Here is a 20,995-nt window from a genome sequence, read left to right on the forward strand (position 1 = left end):
TAGCTTGATAATTAGCATTCAGACCAGTGCCCATTCAAAACGGGCCTCCACAAGTGTTAGGAAGACGAGGTGAGACTGCAGTGAGTGAAACGAAAATAAATATGGAGGCACATTTAACCACTGGGATCAGACAACGACGAGAAACAAAAAGATCCTTAACTCTGTGTCTTCATGTCTTCTGATAATGGGGCCCAGGATGTGTGTGCGTGTGCGTGTGTGTGTGTGTGTGTGTGCAACAATAATAAAAAATAAAACACGAAATGGGAGATTTGATTGAGTTTCTTTGGAAGGCTGAGAAGAAGATAATTAGACCGTGGCAATAATACATTTCTTGGTGTAATGAGACAGAGCTGGAATATCTGCACGCTCGCCCACAATAATGAATCGAAAAGAGCGATATTAAACCTGGAGGCGGATGCAACAACACAAGCTTCCAAGAGCGAACCCCCCGCAGCGACTTGGACCAATAATGCAAACGGTGATATTACCAGCAGCCTCCCTTTTGCTTGTTTATTGGAGCCTTTTGGCAACAACGCCTGAGAGGAACAGAGGCGGAAACGCTCCCGAGGAGGATCGAATTACCATCAGTCTCCACACTAATTCGACGAAACAAAAATCAAACAAAAAATTTTCAGCCACCTGAAAACGCCACACTGAGTTTCTTTATGCTCTGTTTTTGTTTCTTTTTTCCATGCAGGCGTCTCCTCAAATTATGTCGCCGACTATTCGCTTGGAGAGCAGGCTCACTCAGTTTGATGTTTTCCCGGTCCTTCAAATCACATAAAAAATCCTCTCTCTGTTTATAACTTGTCCGGCATTCTTTGACTTTCAGGTGGTGCACAGTCCAAGCTCGGCAGAGAAAGTTGCGCTGAGATCAGTCAAAACACACAGTTACAAAACCCCGGTTTGATGTATTTTTCATTTCATAGCACAATCAGCCGTGCTACCAATCGTCAAAGAAAAAAGCTGTATATTTCAAATATGACTTAGAGGTAATCTATAATTGAATACCTTGAAATTTTACCTCTGTCTCTTTAAGAAGGTCCTGCTCTTTCTGAAACTTTCAGGACGTCATCATGACATGTCTCCTCTGTTCGCAACGACGTTTTCACCAGCGTTTCATTGGGAAGTAGCTCCTGAGCAAAGCAGGCGCACGCTTCCAACAGGCGTTTACCAATCGCTGCTGGCTAGTCTGAAGGGGCTGAGTGGGCGGAGGGCTTTGAAACTGCAATTCTGTCTGAGTCGGGAGCAACTTTGTCCAAGAAGGTGGGAGATTAAAAGATTTCTCAAACAAGCATGAAAGATAGCAAAACTGTTTTTGATGAGGGAATGACATTACATATAAAAAAACATAACCCTGACAGATAAAACTCCAAAGGTAAAATAATTACAAGTAAAAGGTAAAATACTAATAATAAAAAAGCTGGACATAAAACCTAAATGTTTTTCCATCTAAGAAAAAGTGAAGCATCGTTCAATAACTGCATTTTAAATAGACAGTTTTTTTAAAAACTTATTTTCACTGTGAAGGTCACACTTCAGAGATCCTCTATTGCTTTAAACAGTCGTCCATTTTTTTATTTGTCTCAGAAATTTGCATCAAAGCCTGTGCTGAGTGCAGAAAAAAAAATTTAAATTCAGAGTTTAATAACGCTTTTTGCGTTACAGCATCTTTTAAAAAGTAAAAAATGCTTCACCACCAAGCAGCAACGTTTCGATTTTAGCAGCAGTAATTGCCAAAACCGTTCCCAAAGCATGGAAACAAGGTTTAACACGTTGGAAACAAAATTTTAAAGTGTTGCACATTTATCGTCATTCAGTTCCAGGACAGCCAGTGCCGGTGCGCCACAAGGGTGAGTGTTTGCCCCACTGCTCTTCTGCTCCCTAAGTTTTCAAATTGCCCGATCCAAGATGGCAGTTGGAGGATGGATGACTCGCAGTTTGTAACGGTTACATTTTTGTTTTCATGCCATTTCCATGTTTCATGCTTTTCCTTGGAGTGGAGAGGAGCACTAGCTTCGAAACCCAGAACTAGCTCAGAGCAGCTGAGCGTTTATTGACGGTATGTCACTCAGACCCGCTTCACCACAGAACTCTTGAGTGTTCAGGCTGGCAAAGCGAAAAACACCAAGGCTTAAAAATCCATACAGTCCCATAACACAAGCAGTTTACGTCAGCTGTTGGCAAATTATGGCAAAATATAGTCAAAAATAATTTTTAAAATTGTATTTGTTGTTGAGTATTCATTGCTTATAAAAACTAGCAAACACTCTCTAAAATCGAATTGATGTAGACTGATGAAAAGTCACAGCAAAATAAAACTAAACCAAAAACTCCAAACTAAACTTTGTCATCAAACGCTTTTCTGCCTCTCAGATTTAAGCTGATAAGAGCAAAGTTTAGCTTGCAACACCGGCTTTCTTTTATCCTCTCGTCGTCCGAAAAATGAAAGTGAAATGGTGTGGAATTGTAAGGAATGCATGCGCTGCACTTCAGCCGCTTCGCAGGGCTCATTTTTGTGGGCATTTAGATCATTAAGCTTAAATATCACTGGTTTCCAGGCGGATTTAGCTGAGCGAGTGTTTAGCTGCTCCAACAGCGCTCCACCATTAGCGCAAGGTCAGTAACCATCACAGACGGCAGACAAAATGTTTCTTTTTGGGTTTTTATATATATATATATATATATATATATATATATATATATATATATATATATATATATATATATATATATATATATATATATATATATATATCCATTCACATTTCTTATAGATAAAGTAAAGCGACATCAGAAAACAACAACTGATTGCTGATGTCATGTTTGACCTTCCTCTGCTTTCTGGTTGGTGTGAGTCCAAACGCACGTGTCAGTTCTTCAGTTTTTCTCTGCAAACCCCCCCGCCGCCCCACCGCTCCTCGTCTAGTGACCAAGTGTGTTTTCCCTCCATGTTTATGTCGTGTTTGCTGGCAGGAGGTGAAATGGATGTGATTAGTCAAGTGTATGAAATGAAGCAAATTAGGCAGCCAGGGAGCTCACCCACATAGCTCACCGAGTTCAATTATCTTCTGTTCTGTGTACAGTGGGAGCTGCTGCAGCTCAAGGTAATGGAGATTAAAGTGGCCTTTAAGTGTACATTTGTACTGATACGTGAAGGTTTTTTTTGTTTTGTTTTGTTTTGTTTGGGTTTTTTTTTCCTCTTGAACCCGCACGCTTTGTCCTGTTAAATGTTTTCATGTGCGCAGGAGACAGAAAGCACAAAAGTCGCTTCTGTTCATTGAACCCTTTCACGTTTTTTCCACCTTGAAAGCACAAATTCCACTAATGTATTTTTTTTTTCTGTAATCAACACAAATTAGAGCTTATCCAACCATAATCTGATGAAAATCTATTGCAACCAAATAGCAGAAGTTTGTAGAAAAGATTAAATGTGGATCAAAAGCTTCACTGCGTACCAATTTGCTGAAATGTGCTTTATGAATGAACTTGGCGTTACTCGTCTTGAAGAGTTCGTACACATATTTATCAAAGTTGCCCTTCATTTTTGAGGCCTAGTAAATACTGTAGAATAATTGTCCTTTTCCAGGCTCGCATACTAAAAAGCTCCAGGGTTCAGAAAGTCTCTCAAGTTGAAATGCGACTCCAGAGAAGCACAATTTGTTTTAAAACGGCATAATCAAAGTCATCCGAACCCAGTGCCCTCGATGAAGTCTTTTACATCTTCATGTCTAGAGAAAAACTTTCATCCAATCTCTATTTTTATCAGAATCTTTTTTTTTTTAATTGTTATATATATTTTTTTGTAACCAGTGCAGGCCGATCTGTGGTAGAGAACAGATCTTGTGTGCAAGAAGCAGCTGAAGGAGCAGCTTTGAAAACAAAGAGCTGATGGGCCAAAAAAAAGAAAGAAAGAAAGAGAGAAAGAGAGCGAGAGAGAGGAGGAGAGGCTGCCAGCTTCAGCAGCATCAATACGCTGCTGTATCTCCATAGGAGCACGTCACTGCTACTGTACATTGAAAATGTAGGAACTGAAACACACACACACACACGATTCGAATGTAATCCAACTGTTAAATCATAACAGATATGTCAGGGTTACTCCGTCTTTCTTTGTTGCTTTAAAAAAACAAACAAAAGAAAAATGCTATTTTTATTGTTAAAAGTACAAGACGTCCAGAAAGTCCCTCCGGTGAGATGTGTGAGTCGGAGCTTGTCTCGTACAGGGGCTACTGCATCAGACTTTGACGCAGCACCAGACTTTTTTTTTTTTTTTTACTCTGAGAGGTGTGAAAGAGCTGCACTCTGCTGCGAGAAAGCAGAACCCACGTCTCTGCTTTTGCTCCTCCACACGAAACGTGTCACTGTTTTTCTACATGAATAAAAAACTGAAATAGAATCTGGCTTTTATTTTTATTCATTTTTTTGTAATTTTAAACGCTCATTTTTTCTGCAATTTTTTCTCGATCATTCAGCGACGAGGCAGTTCAAAATGCTTTATGTCATAAAAACACAATGCAGTGAAACAAGCTATTGTTTTTGTTTCAAACTTCTTTCTCTTTTTTTTCAAATAAGAAAGCATGTAATCAGTAGGACAAGAGAAAACATGTGCAAGAACAAAACAATTAGCTGACCATTTCCTTTCTGTTTGGAAAGGAGTAGAAAGAAGCAAACACTCATTATCTCAGTTTAATGAATTATATCACTCACAGACTCAACGATTATCAGAAATTTGTAATTAAAACCATGTTATGGTCTTCAATATGCTGTGCTAAAGAACCAAGACAAAAACCGTTGCATAAACAAAACGACTACAAACTGACTCATAACACCACAAGAAAATCTACAAGCCCATATTAATAATAAAGGCAAAATGAAAATTTCAAATGACAACCAGATATACAGTGTCAGAATGAATACCAACTCCTTTCCAAAGTACGCCATATATATATGTAATTATTTAAGAAATATTGCATCAAAATCCTCCAGTAAATATGTTGATCACCAGCTGCATTTTCCCTACAAATTTGCGCAGAACTTTGTTGATATTCCACTAATGTAGGAAACCAAAAAACAAAAACTTTTTTTTGCAATTGACAAAGATGGAGGTATGCTGTCAAAACATGTCAGGTGTGTCGGAAGAAATAGGTGTCTGATAAAAGAGCCGAGAACATCGGCGTTTGGACTCGTGACAAAGCATGAAAAAGTCAAAGGGTTGTGGAGACTTCTGCAAAGTTTATTCCAGGGTTAAACGCACTTAGTCATTTACCGGCTTCGACAACAACCAGCCGGTGGCACCTCCTTCCTCCCACATGCAATGTGTAAACGTGTGACTGATGTGTGAGACCGTGTCCGCGGCGCACTGTGCCGTTAATTCAGCGCCTCAAATCATATTCCACACTTATTCTTTTGCTTCGTCATCAAGTCCATGCGTTTTACAGTCAAACATTTGCATCTGCTTTTATTTAGAGCATCTGGTCATTAATTACTTTCGGGCAGGAAAGGTCAAACTAAAGAGCACTGAAACGTTTCTGTGTTTTTATCATCACTGTCCCATAATTAGACTGTGATCACAGCTGCTCTTCCCTTCAGGTTGCCGTTCTTCTTCTTCTTAACCCTCTGTCATCCCTCTGTCTGCCTCAGCATGAGCTACTTCAATTTCTACACACTTTAGATGCTCCAGGCTGAGCCCAGCCTCGTGTTCCCATCTACTGAAAGTCTCTTGAGATTTTAGGAGAAAATCAGACTTGATGTTTGGTGATGCGCCGCGCCAAAGTGAGCAGTTCAATCACATGTATCAAACTCGAGACCCGGGGGCCCAAATGTGGCCCGCCGTGGCTTTTCATGTGGCCCTCCAGACTCCAAATTGCATCAATAAGTCCCTCCAGTTTTTCACAAATCTGCAAAATTCACACAGCATCAGCAGATCCCTGCATTTTTTTTCTTCCTAATTTTACTGCAAAGTTTTCACAAAATTTGCCAAAAACATCGGATCTAAGTGACTGCTGTCTCAGCCTTACTTGCAGCTATAGTCCGTGTTTGATACAGCGATTAATAAAAAGCCACATTAGCGCAAACACTGTGAAAATTCCTTAAAAATATTTCTAAATTAGCGCAAGAAAGTCTGTGATTTTGGTTGCAAAGATACACAAAAACAATCATGAAATCCTGAGTGGACTTATCAGTCTGATTAATATCATTTCATTTTAAGAAATGCGTATTGGATGCTGATCATTGATATGTTCCAGTTTAACGGTTTTATCAACACATCCTGGCACAACCAGAACATTCAGACTTTTGATATGGCCCAAAATGGAAACAAATTTAAATGGTAAACATCACATGTGCTTCAGGTTATGCACATGATTATCGGCTCTGGTAGAAAGGTTTCTTATTTTAAAAAAAAAACTAATCTTGCAAACTCATCTTGGCGTTTAGTAATTAAAGGTGCTTCACCTTTCAGCCGAATGTGCAAATAGTTCATGCCAGACTTCTCCTCAGGGTGAATTTCCCCCCAGTCCCTGCCGGGCTGCACGTTTCTGCACACTCGGCAAAACCGTCTCCATTGTGTAGGGAGATTCATCAAATCAATTATTGACTTAATTACTTTGATTTATCGGGGGCCTCTCTGCCCGACTGGCATCCGACCGCATTACGCATTCAAGGAGCAGTCGGCTAAATCTTCCCATGACTGGATGACGATCATCTGAGAGGGCAAAGCGAAACTCTGAAAAACTGGGGTTGTTTCACTGTACTGTACCACAGCAACAACAGCAGCAAAAAACACAAGCAACAGAAATTGGTTAACATATTGTTCTTCCCAATCAAACCCAGCCGACTACATGGAGTCAGACATTTTGCTGCAGTCCCCTGCTCTGAGCATGCATCTGGCGACCCTGGAAAGGAAAATTTCCATCCAAAGCTGCAGTATGTTGTTTTTGTTTTAAAGGTTTTTACATATTTGCTAAAACTGTCACCCTTTCACTGCAGCATGAGACACATAACGTGTGAAAAAGCCAAGCTCCTCCCAGCTTTACAATTGCCAACTATAGATGTGCACCGCTCCCGGTCAAAAACCACCAATCAGAGCCAAGAGGAGGAGGGTTTTAGCGATGCTAATCCTGCTAGTGTTCGTGCTGCTAAATGTACTAATGGCAGACAAACAGCCTAAAGATACAAGAAAACTGTTTATCCGCCATCATCAGTGGCCATGCTAGCTAGCCTTACCATTCATGACAGGCTCTGTTATCTGGAAGAGAGAAAGGGGGAATGTGTGAACAGTGTGTACAGAAGATTGATTAACAACATTAAGCCCCTCCTCCTGGCTCTGATTGGTTGTTCATGGCTAAGTTATGTGTTTCTGCATTTTGCAGAGAAGGTGGAGGAGCTCAATTCTTATACGAAGTTTTGTACACGTTCAGGACAGTAAGGGAGCAGTTCTAGATGTATGTCCAGAAGAACTTTTCCAAATCCTGAAGCAAATTTTGTGTATTTTACCTTCACAGAAAAAGTAACCACCAAGATAATGGAAAACTCTTGTCAGTGAAACGCCCAAGCCTTTTGCTGTCTGTTTACAACATGTGTAGCTTCCATCATAACACAGTGGATCTCATGGATGTCCATTGAAACATCTTGAAACTTGCTCGGAGCTGAATCAGTCAGAGTTTGCGTTCCAGAGGACGTTGCGGTCCTTCCCTCCAGCTCCGCCGAAAGAGCCTGGTGTTGACTTAAATAACACCTACTTCAAAAAAACTCTCAGACGTGTTTACGGTGTGTGTTTGTGTGCTTTTTATTGGCGGAGATGAGGAGCAACAGCAGTGTGTGCAAAGCACGCTGAGTCTGACTGGCGTTTAATGAGAAAACTAATTGAATGGAGGTTTCTCCCGTGAGTTCACAAAGTGCACACCGGTCTGGTTAATTAAAGGAAAGCATGTTGCCATTCCGATGGAGATGAGTTGAAAATGATCATCTCCCTGGGCTTCCTTATTATAAGATTCAACTCCTCGCTGAAGTCGGCTGGTTTGACCCAAACGACGGCGTTTAGGCGGGAGCAGCGCTCCGGTTTTGTTGTACGGGAGACAAATTGGCCCGATTTAAATTGGCCACAGAGACGACATATCCAAAGGCTCACTGGGGTTAATGAGCGATGTGAATGTTAGACTGTAGTTTAATTCTAGTTTTGCTTGGAGAAAAGCGTTACGGGTCAGTGTTGTGACATGCACTTGATTCGCTTTACGTGAAAGGCTTTTCGTGGCAAAACCCAAACATTCAACAACTCGGCCTCATTGCCACCAGCAATAAACTACACTCAAAAAACAAAAAAACAAAAAAAAAAACATAAACTCAGTCGATTGTTGAACTAAACAGATTGGGCTCTGTCCAAATCAATTAACATGCAAGTTTCAAACCTGGCACATTTTGGTAAGTTTAACTTGAAAATTCTGACTTGTTAAAGTCACAAAAAATTCCCTTTTTCTGATGCAACAACATCGTTGAGTGAATTCAACAACCCAAGCTGTTCCTTTGAGGGTTGGGTCGCGTTAAGAAGATACAGAGCCCCCTCGGAGACATGGAGAGTTTTTTTTTTTTGGGGTTTCCTTGCACTAAATTAGCAAATAAACTGATGTGTATTTTGTAAATGGTCACAGTGACTTCAAATGTCATTCTGAACTTGCAAATGCCTTCAAAGTTCCTCAGTGAAAATGTGCATACACATTCTTATCACTTAGATGCAAAAAGAGCAGTTTGATAATCGATCTGCTACTGCGTGTTCATGTTTGTTTGTGTGAGGCTGAGATGGGACTGCCAACACTAAAGCACACAGTCAACACTGTTGGGTAATTTTATTATACACAAAAATAACTCCAAAGTTTGAACTAGTTCAACTATTGTTCAAAAGGAAGTTATGTTTCCTTTTCACAGAAAGTTTCTGTCTGTCTCACAAGGAATGGAAAGAGATGGAAAGCCCGTGTTTGACCTGCTTTGCTTTGGCAATTTGCACATAAGTTTGTCACACCTTTGTATCCTAACGATAAGCATTCAGACATCTCACTAATGAGATCAACATGCATGGAAAAGACTTACAAAATCCCCGTATCACAGCAAAACGACTTTAGGTCAACTGGTACATTATTACGAGAACACAAAAGAAAAAAGTTGCCCCATATTTTGTTCCGTACAAAATATTGACTGTACATGGATGGGAGAAAATCATGTGTGCCCAATTCTAGCTTTTAACAATAACTGAAGATTACTATTCCACCCTGAAAAAGGTTTAATAAAACACTAATATATATATATATATATATATATATATATATATATATATATATATATATATATATATATAATTATATATATATATATATATATATATATATATATTTGTGTGTGTGTGTGATGTGTGTGTGTGTGTGTGGGGGGGGGGGGGTGCGTGTGTGTGAGTGTGAGTGTGAGTGTGGATCAGTACACACTGATCTGTCGATTACTGTTGATTAAACTCGCACTACAGAGCAGACCTTGGTTAAGCGTGGCTTACTCTATGCTTTTAGATTAATGCGTGCAGATCCGATGCAATGTGTGCTACAACGTTGCTGAAATGCAAATGCAGAAAACCTGAGTTACAGAATAGCCCAAGCAGCGAAAAAAAAGGCAACAATCAGCCTCTGAAATGTGCTGCATGAGCAGAGTCACAATCCTTTCAGAAACGGGTGGGGAAGTACAAGAAAGTGCATCGGAACGAAACAAACCGGCTGGGACTAGGAACACGTCTGCAGAACTGAAAGCATGGCGAAGAGGGAAAAATAGCAGTCCTCAGAGGATAATTGTAACAGATCAAACTCTACGCTCTGGTGCTGCACCGAATCTAACACAAATCTTTGGTTGTGAGAATTGGAGCTTTTTAGTGTCAATGGAAAACAAACCTGAAATCGAAGCACTCTATAAGAACACGAGAAGGCTCGTAATAAATTATTTCCTGAGCCATAGCATCTGCAAACTGATAACTTTTGTCATGAAGGCCTGGAGTTGCTGTTCATCAAACCTTACAGAGTTATCTGCAGCTTCAACAAAGTCACCAGCTTCATTGGTGACTCACCTAGACAGGAACAGACTTTACTATTGCTTATCTATGTAAAAACAGACTACAAAAATCATCCATCTTCTGTATTCTTTGTAAAAAGGGGGGAGGACGGTGTTTTTTAGTCGGTCAGACAAATGCTTTTTCACATTTTCTCTCGCACATTCGTCAGAGTCGACCTACTTAATCAGAACACGGCGATTCAGATGCTGACATGCTACTGACACGCAACCAATCAAAATGAAATACCTTTGTCGAGTCACGGTGGCACATTGGCTCTGATTTATGAAAACGAGGGCTATGCTGGTGTGTATGTCTCGAAATGTGTTGCATGGACACTGCAGGAAAAATAAAAGTTTGAAGAGTGTAAAGGTGAATACACATTAGCATATCAGCAGATCTGAGTTTCTGGCAAAACTCAGAACTGAAAGAAGAAAAAAAAAGTGTTTTCATCACCCAGGAAACGTTGGGCGGACAAGAGTAACCTGTAAGCTGGATGAATAAATAAAACAGGGTAAAACTCACAGGATGGAAAGCCTTTAGGTCTCTCGGGAAGAGCTATGGCGCAAATGCAGCAAATAAAACATTTTGTTTGCTTGACCTTCCTGGCATGGAAATGGTATAAACTTCCAGTTTCCTAGACATTCCAGTCCAGATATGTTTATCAAAGAGCTATATAGTGAAAATCTGTAGTTAGAGGGAAGAAAAATGATTTATTTTTCTTCTAAAGTTACCCATTCTTACATGTGGTAGAGTGCCTCATTGGAGTATCATGCCCTCTTCTGGCAGGATGCACAATGTCTGCATCTGGTGACCTCTTTTCTTCTCCGAGGCATTAAGTCAGCTGCCTTCCAAGTAATGTTATCAACTTTTGATCACAGAAAAAAAAAATACATTAAACATGGTCGAGACCGTGTTGTATCCAAGCAGGATAGTAATGGATTTTTTTTTTTTTTTTTTTTTTTTTTTTACAATTCTGAGCTGGTTACCAAACAGCATTCCAAGCTTTGAACATCTCAGAGAATTGAGAGTATTTCTCAATAGAATAGAGCAATTGAATCGCATAGAAATATAATTTAGTTTACAATGTGTGTACGTTCGCTCAAAAGAGCAAAAAGTGCTCAAAATATGTCAACAACAAGATTAAGAATGATATGTGGCACAAGATTGTCAAACACTGTGCTGTTATCAGAAAGGAAAACAGTGTGTGCTGATCCAAAGGATGTTCAATTGAGTAGAAAAACTTTTTTGTTAAGTACATAATATGAAACTTGAGAAGACAAAAATGTTCATATAAATCTGTTCTGTCATGTAAACAGTATATTTGATGTTATTATCTGTCATAAGATACATACTTGGATCTGAATGGTCTTCACAGATTCACTTTCACAAGTGGAGCGTTACGGCTTTAGCGCTATTGGAAATTGCTTTGAGTTTTGCTTTGGGATTTCAAATGGTGTGGACGCAGAAACAAAATGAAAGGGCAGGGGAAACAGGGGTTAAGTGGAGTAAAAAGTTAAAAGTGAAAGAGGGTGAGAAGAATAGAGGAGAGAAGGAAGGATAAAGAGAGTCGGAGAAAACACACCAGACATCTGCCTCTGCAGAAAGCGAGAGAAACAAAAAGAAAAGCATGAAACCACACTGAGAAGCTCAGGGTACTAATTAACACAAGGTCATCTATAAAATGTTTCTGCATATGAATGATTAATTGCCAAACTTCTGACTCACAGAGCAGCCACCCTTCACCAGTTCCTCACTCAGCTCCTTCAAACTAGCCAGTAGTAATTAGCAAACACCTGCTGGAACTGAGCATCTGCTGAGCTCATCATAGGAGCTCAGTGCAATGCCGGTAAAATTGTTTTTAAAGGATTAGAGTAACCATGTTGTGATCACTTCCTGAAAGCAGAGTTTCAGAAAAAGTGGGAACTTCTTAAAGGTACCAAGGCCCAAATTCAAGGTTTCAAAATTACAAGGTTAAATTTATTTGAAGTCATATCCGATATATACGCAATTTTTATAGCCACTGAAGATAATTAATTGTGCTAGGAAATTGCATGACATGTCTTGAATATAAATAATACTGCCACTTTAAGAAAAATGGGGGGAAAGAAGGAGATGTCGAAAGACTTGCACCTGTAACTCCAGTGGTTCTTCAATAACTCACAGCACTAAAGTACAAATACACAGTTAATACCACTGCAGTGCCCAGATAAAATTGTTTCTGTCCTGTTTAAACCGAAGCAGACAAAGTGTACAAAATCTGTCTCACCTTAGAATTATTTTATTTTCCTGGAGGGAAAAAAAAATCATAACCCTTTAGGGTTTTTTTTCTGCTGTCTCTTTCAGTGCGGCAGCTGGGCGTTTGGAGGCCGTACTCAGCCGGTTCTCTTAGCACCAATCTCTCTCTGCTCATTCATCATGTGGAAATTGAATTGTTCTCAACGCCAAGACGCCGCAGTGTACAATCAGCCATTATTTTTTGGCCCAACAGCTGGACGGTGCTGTAGCAAATTGCTGGAGACCCCCCTGCAATAGGCCTTTGATTTATCACCTCCAGTGAACCTGCTGGCTGAGAGGCCAGTCAGCCTCAGGAGGAGCTAATATTTCAGCACTTTCAGAGGCCTGTCCTTTGGGTTTATAGAGGGCGAGATGGGTGACTGGTTCCTTTTGGGGTGTTTCCCCATAACATAGTTTTCATGGTATCTGTCAAAGATAGTGTATCTGTCACCTGGTAGTGTTTAAAACACTACCAGGTGTTGAAAGGGGTCGGTTTGTTTCCGACCCCTGGTAGGAAACAAATTACATGATGTTGTCTTTCTGTATTTAGGTTTACACAAGTTTTTATGTCAGACAAAAACAACTTTTAGTCATACATTTGGAAAAAAAACCCCCAAAAGATCCAGCTTTCAAATGGTGTCGGGTAAAAAAAGCTGTTCCAAATATTTTGGCCTAATGTGAAAATCTAATTGGGCTCCAATTCTAACAACTGGTTGTGAAAACTTTTTACATCTCCGTGGAAAAATGTTGGCCCATTTTTGAGCATGAATTGCATGTCTTTGGACATGTCACAGCATTTCAGTCTAATTTAAGCCCAGACTTTAACTAAGCCCCTCCAGAACCTTCACTTTGTCTGTTTTTAGCTATTCAGAGGTGGATGATTTGGTTTTCTTTAGATCATTGTACTCCTATTCAATAAGTGTGTTTACTATGGCTGAACAATGGACAATGGACTTGAAATGTCCTCAAGTCATCAAACAACCACCATCGTGTTTCATAATAAGTATGATTTTTTGTGTGTGTGTGTTTATTCAAAGACAAATACAAATGGACTGACTTTTTTTTAAATTTTTTTTTAAAGTTTGCTTAAGCTTTAGTCTTGTTATGACTTGTCTGATCATCAAACTTTGGTTGATGATCTAAAACTGTGTTTTTCAAGGTGCAGGCCGCCAGGGGGCGCTGTGTTGACTTCAGAAAGTTGGAGGAAAGATCAGAGAAAGAAATGTGCAAAAATAAATTTTATTTCATCTCCAAATGTTTTTTCTTAAAATCTTCACTGTAATTTTGTTGTTGTTTTTTCAATCACGTTCACAAAAACAGAAGTTAAAATTATTGATTCAAATGTTATGTCTAATTCTTATTTTCTGTCTGCTAGTCAAATTCGTAGAAACTGTTTTGCTCCTCAAGTAATAGAAAAATATGAATGACCAAAAAAAATAGAGCTAAGAACTGTGGGAATTTAATTAAATTTTATTTAGATGTATACTATATTACATATTTCCATATAATAAGAAGAGGGCTTTGTAATAATAAAAATTGCATTGTCTGGTACAAGTCAGATCACGTTATCTGATAAAAAAAAAAACACGTTTGCAGCAACCTAAAATCACAAGGCATAAGGTGGCATTCATGGTAAATGAATGTATTAGTTATTGAATATTGAATACAAAAAAGAAAATAAAAAAACATTCTGAAAATTGTTACATGTTTTGTAGCTTTGCATGTTGGTTTGCAAAGGGAGTTCCTAGTCAAAGGTTAATGCTGTTCGGCAAGAAAACGTTTGGGAAAAATGTGATCTGAAACATTTAAGGGTGACAAAGAAAAAACATTTGCGGTATCGCTCTCTTTTTCCTTTTTTTTTAAAGTGGCAGTATTACATATTTTCCAGGTATATTGCCATTTTATATCACAACCTTGTAACTCTATTACCTTCAGTTGTTATTAAATTGTATATCAAAAATAACTTAAAAAAAATTTGACCTTGTAATTTCAAAACCTCTTGAATTCGGGCCTCTCTCTCTTTAAGATCCCCTGCTTTTTCTGAAACTCTGCCTTCAGGAAGTCATCACAACATGGCTCCTCTATTAACCCTTTAACAACATTTTCACCAGTGTTGAACTGAGAAGTAGCTCGTGTGATGAGCTCAGTTGATGCTCAGCTCCACCTGGTGTTTGCTAATTGCTGCTGGCTATTCTGAAGGAGCTGAGTGGGGCAGCTGCATATGAAGCAGACGCTCTGCTTGGAGACTGGAGCTTTGTGAAAAAGGCGGTGCTAGGTGAGACCAAACGCTTCTGCACCCAAAATGGCCACCAGGGGAGATTGAAGGATTTCTCAAAAATGCATGAAAGAATAAAGCAACACTCCACCTATGTTTTTGATGAGTGAATAACATTATAACATGATGAAAAGCTCAAGTCGATTTCACGATACTATCCCTTTAATTTCTTTTTTTTCTCTCTCTTTTTTTTGCATTTTGTGCAATACATTTAAAAACCCATAAATTTGATATTATTTTTATTTTTATTGGTGGCAGTAGTATGCCAAATTCCACAAAGTTTGTACATTACAAATTGCAAAGTCATTTTACGGCTTTTTAGCTTTTTTATTTTGATTATTTATTAGGTAAGAATGTTGTAAAACCGAAGCGATTTACACATAAAAAACTTTATGACACATTTGACAAGAACAATTCAGCTTTTTCAGTCTTCCTGCTGGCCGTGTAAACGAAATTATACCGCGTGGCAAAAAAAAAAGAGAGAGAGAAAAAGGCTGGGTCGAGGAGGGGCCACCGGGTCAGATTTCCACAAGAGTGCGACCCGTAACCCACTCACAACCACCCCATTATGCTAAAACTGTGCGCAGTCGCTGATCTGTAAGCAAACCGTTAGCTCGCGGCCTCCCCCTGTGACCCATCCATGTGTTCTACAGATCTGCGCTCCAGCCCTCCCTGCTCCCCGAGCATCCTTCCAAACAGGCAGGGGGAAAAAAAGAAGCCAAACACGCAAAAGTTTTCCTGTCGTCAGAGCAGAAGTCGACATGGATAAAAAGGAGAGGTTTTCGTGACCGAAGCAAACAACTTGGGTTAACTTTTTGTTTTGTTTTTCCCCTTCGCTAAAAGAATGATAACATAGCCTCCGGTTTTCGGTGGTGTTTTTGTGTGAAAACGGTAACAGTGGAAAAGTTTGAGGCAGCGTCAGACGATGGCGCGAGACGGCGAAGACGCCGGGATGGACAACGTTTCAAGAGCCAAAGGGCAGCGAAAGAAAAGGCCGAAGGAGAACAAAACCAGGACCGTTCACGCCAACATCCACTACGACAACGCCAAGGGAGATGAGAACCCCAACAGACACTACGCTAGCAACAAAATCAAGACCACCAAGTACACCGTGCTGTCATTCCTGCCCAAGAACCTCTTCGAGCAGTTCCACCGCTTTGCTAATGTTTACTTCGTCTTCATCGCTCTGCTCAACTTCGTCCCGGTCGTCAACGCCTTCCAACCCGAACTTTCTCTGGCTCCCGTGGTCTTCATCCTGTCCGTCACTGCCATTAAGGACCTGTGGGAGGACTACAGGAGGCACCGGTCGGACACAGAGATCAATCACATGGACTGCCTGGTCTACAGCAGGTAAGGCCGGCCTGCAGTCCGCCTGGATCCTCAGCCTGGACGCTTTCTGCCTCGTTGCAGACGCGCAAGCCGTCCTGCTCCCATGCATCTGGTCCACTCACATCAGTTGGTGACGGAAACTTGGGGAAGAAACAAAACAAATCAAAAACGGCAGTCTTTAAGATACCTGCTAACGAGTCATGCCGATTCAGCTGTTTTCCTTGCTTCCTCACTGCAAAAAACACCAAATCCTACCAAGCAACTCTAGACTCGTTTCCTGCGCAAAATATCTGAATACTCTTGAAATAAGGCTAAACTAACCTAGGAGCATCTTTTCAGTGAGATACAAGAGCTTGTTTTAAGGAAGAAATTCCTTAATATTGATGAAAAAAGTAGCAGTTCCATTGGCAGATAAATGAAGACGATGAGAGAATCTGCCAATGAAACTGGTATTTTATCAATATCAATGAATTATTTACTTTAAACAAGCTTCTACATGTTGCTGATGAGTTACTATTAAGTTAGCTTTGTCTTAATTTAAGTGTACTAAGATACTTGCACTAGAAACTAGACAAAAGTACTTAATAGTGTGTTTACTACCAGTGTACTTCAGTGGGATTGAAAGTGATTTACCAAATTAAAGTACAACATAGAGGTAAAGAGGAAGTTGGGTTTTCCGAAATAAATGCGTGGATGAAACTCGAGCTCAGGCAGATTTAAAACTTGTAAACATCAGATTTCAGGTTGTGCCACAAATTCTCTGTTGAATCTAAAAAATTTGCTTTCAGATGAATGATACTGGAAGAATATTTACCAGATTTAAACGTTTTAGCTCCCTGGTCAAAGACAAACTTTTACCTGCTTGTCAAAAGGATCTTGAGGATCAAACACGTTCTTGTACAGACTTGACTACAATAAAGTACGCCTGCAATGCTTTTAATTAAACAACGTATGAAAAATAGAATCAAAATTAGAATGCTTATCACATCAATTTCTGATCATTTTAAGGTTTATTTATCATTATTTCTTCTATTTTTTTTCTTGTAAAATTGTCTTTTTAGTATTATTTTGCTAGGTAATATATTATTGTTGCCTGGACATGATACTACAATCTCAAAGAAGGGATGATAGAAATAAAAGCCATTCTTTTTTTTTTTTTGATAAAAAAAAAAGAAAATTGGACATGGCATAAAAACAATCTGAGATTGTATTTTGAAGCTCAGCTCTGGTGTGTGTCATGTCATTTTTGGATCAGTGATCTCTGTATGTTCAGAGTTTATCCCTGACCTGTCCGATACTGTTTGTTCACTGATTTTCTGCAACAAATCTCAGAGGCCTTCAAAGAAAAGCCAAATTCACTCTGAGATTAAATTACCGTACAAACTAAGTTAGCTGATCAGTCTGGGTTTGAGATTTTCATTTGTTTAAAAAAATTTTGAAAATCCAGTATTGTCGACATTGAGCAAGTTTGCACTACCTTGTCCTGGTCTATCCATCACATAATATTCTTATGAAATACATTGACATTTGTGGCTTTTAATGTAACCGGCTGGAAAAAAAAGAAAATTTCAGTGCTTTCCATCACCTGGTATAACACCGGCTGGCCTTCATGCATGTCACCTGAATCGTCACTTCCAGATCCAACTCTTCCGGCCTCAGGGCTAAAGCTTAGAAACAATAAAATCCTCCACAGATGTCCGTCAAAGAGATACAAAAGATTGTTTTGTATATCCTGCAGCATTTGCTTTTGGTTCCGACTCGTCTGAATGGCTTTCCAACCTGATGGCCCGTTTCTGACCAGTTTCCTGAGTATGTGTGCCCAGACTGTTCTTCCCTAATGAAAAGCAGCACTGTCGTCCTCCCTCTATAGAGCATAATTCACAGGCATCAAAAGCTCCTCCGTGTTTGGCGGCTCCAAGGTGTTTGCACACAGACTTGACCCGTGTCGTTGTCAAGTTTGGACATAATTGGATTGTCTTTTGTGGCGGCGGCAGTCTTATTATGCTAAACATCCCAACCTATGGAGCTGCTGACCTGACTAAACTCATACAGTACCCTGCACACCTCTGCTCATGCATAAACATGACGGACTACGAATCAGCGTTCATATGATGGGAATTCTGTCATGCAGCTACATTCCTTTTAATTAGAGGGTTAATCTAATGAAGTTGGACCTTAATTTTTAAGGAATCTAAATATTAGCTTTGAAGTTTTGAACCGTATTGTTTTAATACGTCGGCGATGGTTCATTCGACCAGTGATCATAATGGGCTGTGACTGAAAAACATGGATTGTCTCTTGTTCACTACGAGCTTCAACACTGAAAATATCCAGCTTTTTTAATTCGGTGTGTGTAAGCAAAATCAGATAAAAGGGATATATTTTTTTCTGCTGGCTCTAAGAAGGAGACCAACATATACAGACCCACCAACGGGAGTTTTAATATTTTGATAAATAAAAAGTTGAAACCAGAAGCTTACATGTACCAATTTCAATTTTTTCCACTGTCTGCAGTTAAATAAGACCAAACGTCTCGTTTTCTGTCAGTTAGGATAACCAAAATGATTTGTATTTGCCAAAGGCCTAAAAATTGGCACATTTTCCAAAGATTTATTGTTGTAACTTCAAATTCAGAACTTTACATACATTTGGTCAGTATCAGCGATAATTGTCACTTGGGTCAAATCTTTCGGGTTTCCTTCCAGAAGCTTCTCTCAATGGATTGCTGGAGTTCTGTTGAGAGCTGCTGGAACTGAGTTGGGTTTATAGTCCTTCTCACTTATAGAAGTTTGTGGAAGGAAACCCAGAAGGTTTGACTCAAGTCCTACAATTTAAAAGACAGTTATCTCTGATACTGACCAAATGTATGTCTGCTTCAAAATTCAAGGAAAGTTACAAAAACAAATCTTGGCGCCAAGTTTTTCGGTGTATGTAAATATCTGGTTTCAACTGGAAATTAAACTCCATATCTATTCAAATTTTTCAGAGTTATAAAAATAGCCTGTTTTCAGTTTTTGACAGGTAAATATTGTATAATCCATAATGCATGGAGAAAATTTCATCAAATGAAAAGCATCCAGCTATTAAAGTTTTTGAAGGCCAATCATAGGGACAACAAATCTCATATCAGCAGTTGCAGCTTGCTTTCTTAGAAGTAGCACAGTGTCTGTGTGAAGTCACACACCAAGTGTACGTTGTTCCGGCAGAGAGGGCAAACGCTACGTGGAGAAGTACTGGAAAGAGTTGCGAGTCGGGGACTTTATCCGGCTGCGATGTAACGAGATTCTCCCCGCCGACGTCCTGCTGCTGAGCTCCAGTGACCCGGATCGCCTGTGCCACATCGAGACCGCCACGCTGGATGGAGAGACCAACCTGAAGCAGAGGCAGATCGTCCGCAGCTTCTTCGACCTGGTGAGACTGAAACAAAAGTTGTTCTCGACCTCCGTTCATCATCCGCTTGCTGCTACATTTTGCTGTATCGTCCCTTTGCTTTTCAAGTGTAGTTTCAGGTTTTATGACTAACAAAATTTTTATCACAAATTGCAGGGAGAAGCAATCACTGCTCACTCCTATCAGTGAACTGTGGGCTAAGGTGTAACAGAAATGCTTCTGAAGATATTTATAATCTACAAAAGGCGGTTATGATAGAAACTCAGGTGAAGAATCTCAGTTATGGACAAAAAAACCCAAAAATGTTTTCTCCGGTTGACGTTCCTGAGATTCTTTTCAAAACCCACCTGATAAATAAAAAGGAGATAGTTTTCAGCTTTTGAGATGGAACAATTAGAATAAAGAAAAGGGCAAAAATATTAACAAAATAAATACAGATTAAGGCAAATACTTGCATACACTGTGGAAAAATGATTATGTGGAAATATTGATGCAGCTTCTCAAGACTTCAGCCAGAAAGCTGAAGGTTGGACACAAATGGATCTTCCAAAATGATACATTTTTCCACTCTATTAAATGAGGCTAAATTTTTTATGTCTTTAGCTCAGTTTAATAACAAAACTTCATGTAGTTACAAATAGCACGATAATGAATATAATATACATGTTATAAACATTCAAATCCAAAAATGTTCTTACATTTCCTCCATGATTGAACTGCCTTTTAAAGTTGAACTTGATTAAATGTTTTGGTTATTTTGGGTATACGTCTATAAGTTTCACATTTAGAAATGTGGAGGCAGAATTAATCAACTCCCTCTCTGAGGAAAACTTTTTTTTTTCAAGAACAGAGGCATTTTGCTGCTCACACCGCCACAATCAGCCACTTTCTAATTTGCACTGTGGTGTCGAACTCGACTGCAAGAACAAAATCAGACGAAAGTCAGATTGTTATACTCTGATATGAAGCCAATGTACCCATTATATGAATACAATGCATAAATTTCCCCTGAGAATAGTTGGCTTTTTCACATACATCTTTTTAACTCTGTCTATAAATTTCAATGAGCTTTGTGATGGCCGCTCCAAAAAACATGTTTACCTCAACTAATTTATCTGCTTAGGTTTAGGTTTGGAAGATCCATTTGTGTCCAACCTTCAGCTTTCTGGCTGAAGTCTTGAGATGCTGCATCAATATTTCCACATAATGTTCTTTTCTTTTGAACAGAGAAAATTTTACACACATCTTAGCATCCATAACCAAAGTGAAGTGGGGGCTCCAAATATTTTCTCATTGGGTGTTTTTGTCTTCACAGGACTGTGACTTTGACCCATTAAAGTACAGCAGCATAATTGAATGTGAAAAGCCCAACAATGATCTGAACCGATTTCGAGGCTACATGTGAGTATTACTTTTTTTTTTTGTCTTAATAACTTTTAGAACTTTTGATTTTCAATTGCTCTTGTACCTCATCGCGGCTCTATTCATTTCTATGTTCTCTGCTTTTGAACAACTTCTTCTCCTATTTACTTTCACATATCTCAGATGAAGGCTTATGGCCTCTTTTTGAAGATTTGTTAACCAGTTGTCTGTACTGTTTTCTTTTTGTTTGTTTTTGTTTTGTTTTTTCATATGTGCAGCCTTGT

The 20,995-nt window shown here is 39.3% G+C and overlaps 1 protein-coding gene across 2 annotated transcripts in view; it reads left to right on the forward strand.

The window, feature by feature from the left end:
• Positions 1-15,328: 15,328 nt before the first annotated feature.
• Positions 15,329-20,995, forward strand: part of atp10a (ATPase phospholipid transporting 10A) — a 34,995-nt gene continuing 29,328 nt past the window's right edge. For both annotated transcript variants that reach the window (XM_055019999.1, XM_055020008.1), the window contains exons 1-3: positions 15,329-15,980; positions 19,166-19,370; positions 20,665-20,750. In XM_055019999.1, coding sequence (XP_054875974.1) covers positions 15,556-15,980; positions 19,166-19,370; positions 20,665-20,750 — 716 coding nt within the window. In that variant the 5' untranslated portion in view covers positions 15,329-15,555. The remainder of the gene's footprint in view (positions 15,981-19,165; positions 19,371-20,664; positions 20,751-20,995) is intronic.

This window comes from Poeciliopsis prolifica, unplaced genomic scaffold, assembly GCF_027474105.1.
Source record: "Poeciliopsis prolifica strain line A6 unplaced genomic scaffold, Auburn_PproV2 SCAFFOLD002, whole genome shotgun sequence".
NCBI classification, from domain to species: domain Eukaryota; kingdom Metazoa; phylum Chordata; class Actinopteri; order Cyprinodontiformes; family Poeciliidae; genus Poeciliopsis; species Poeciliopsis prolifica.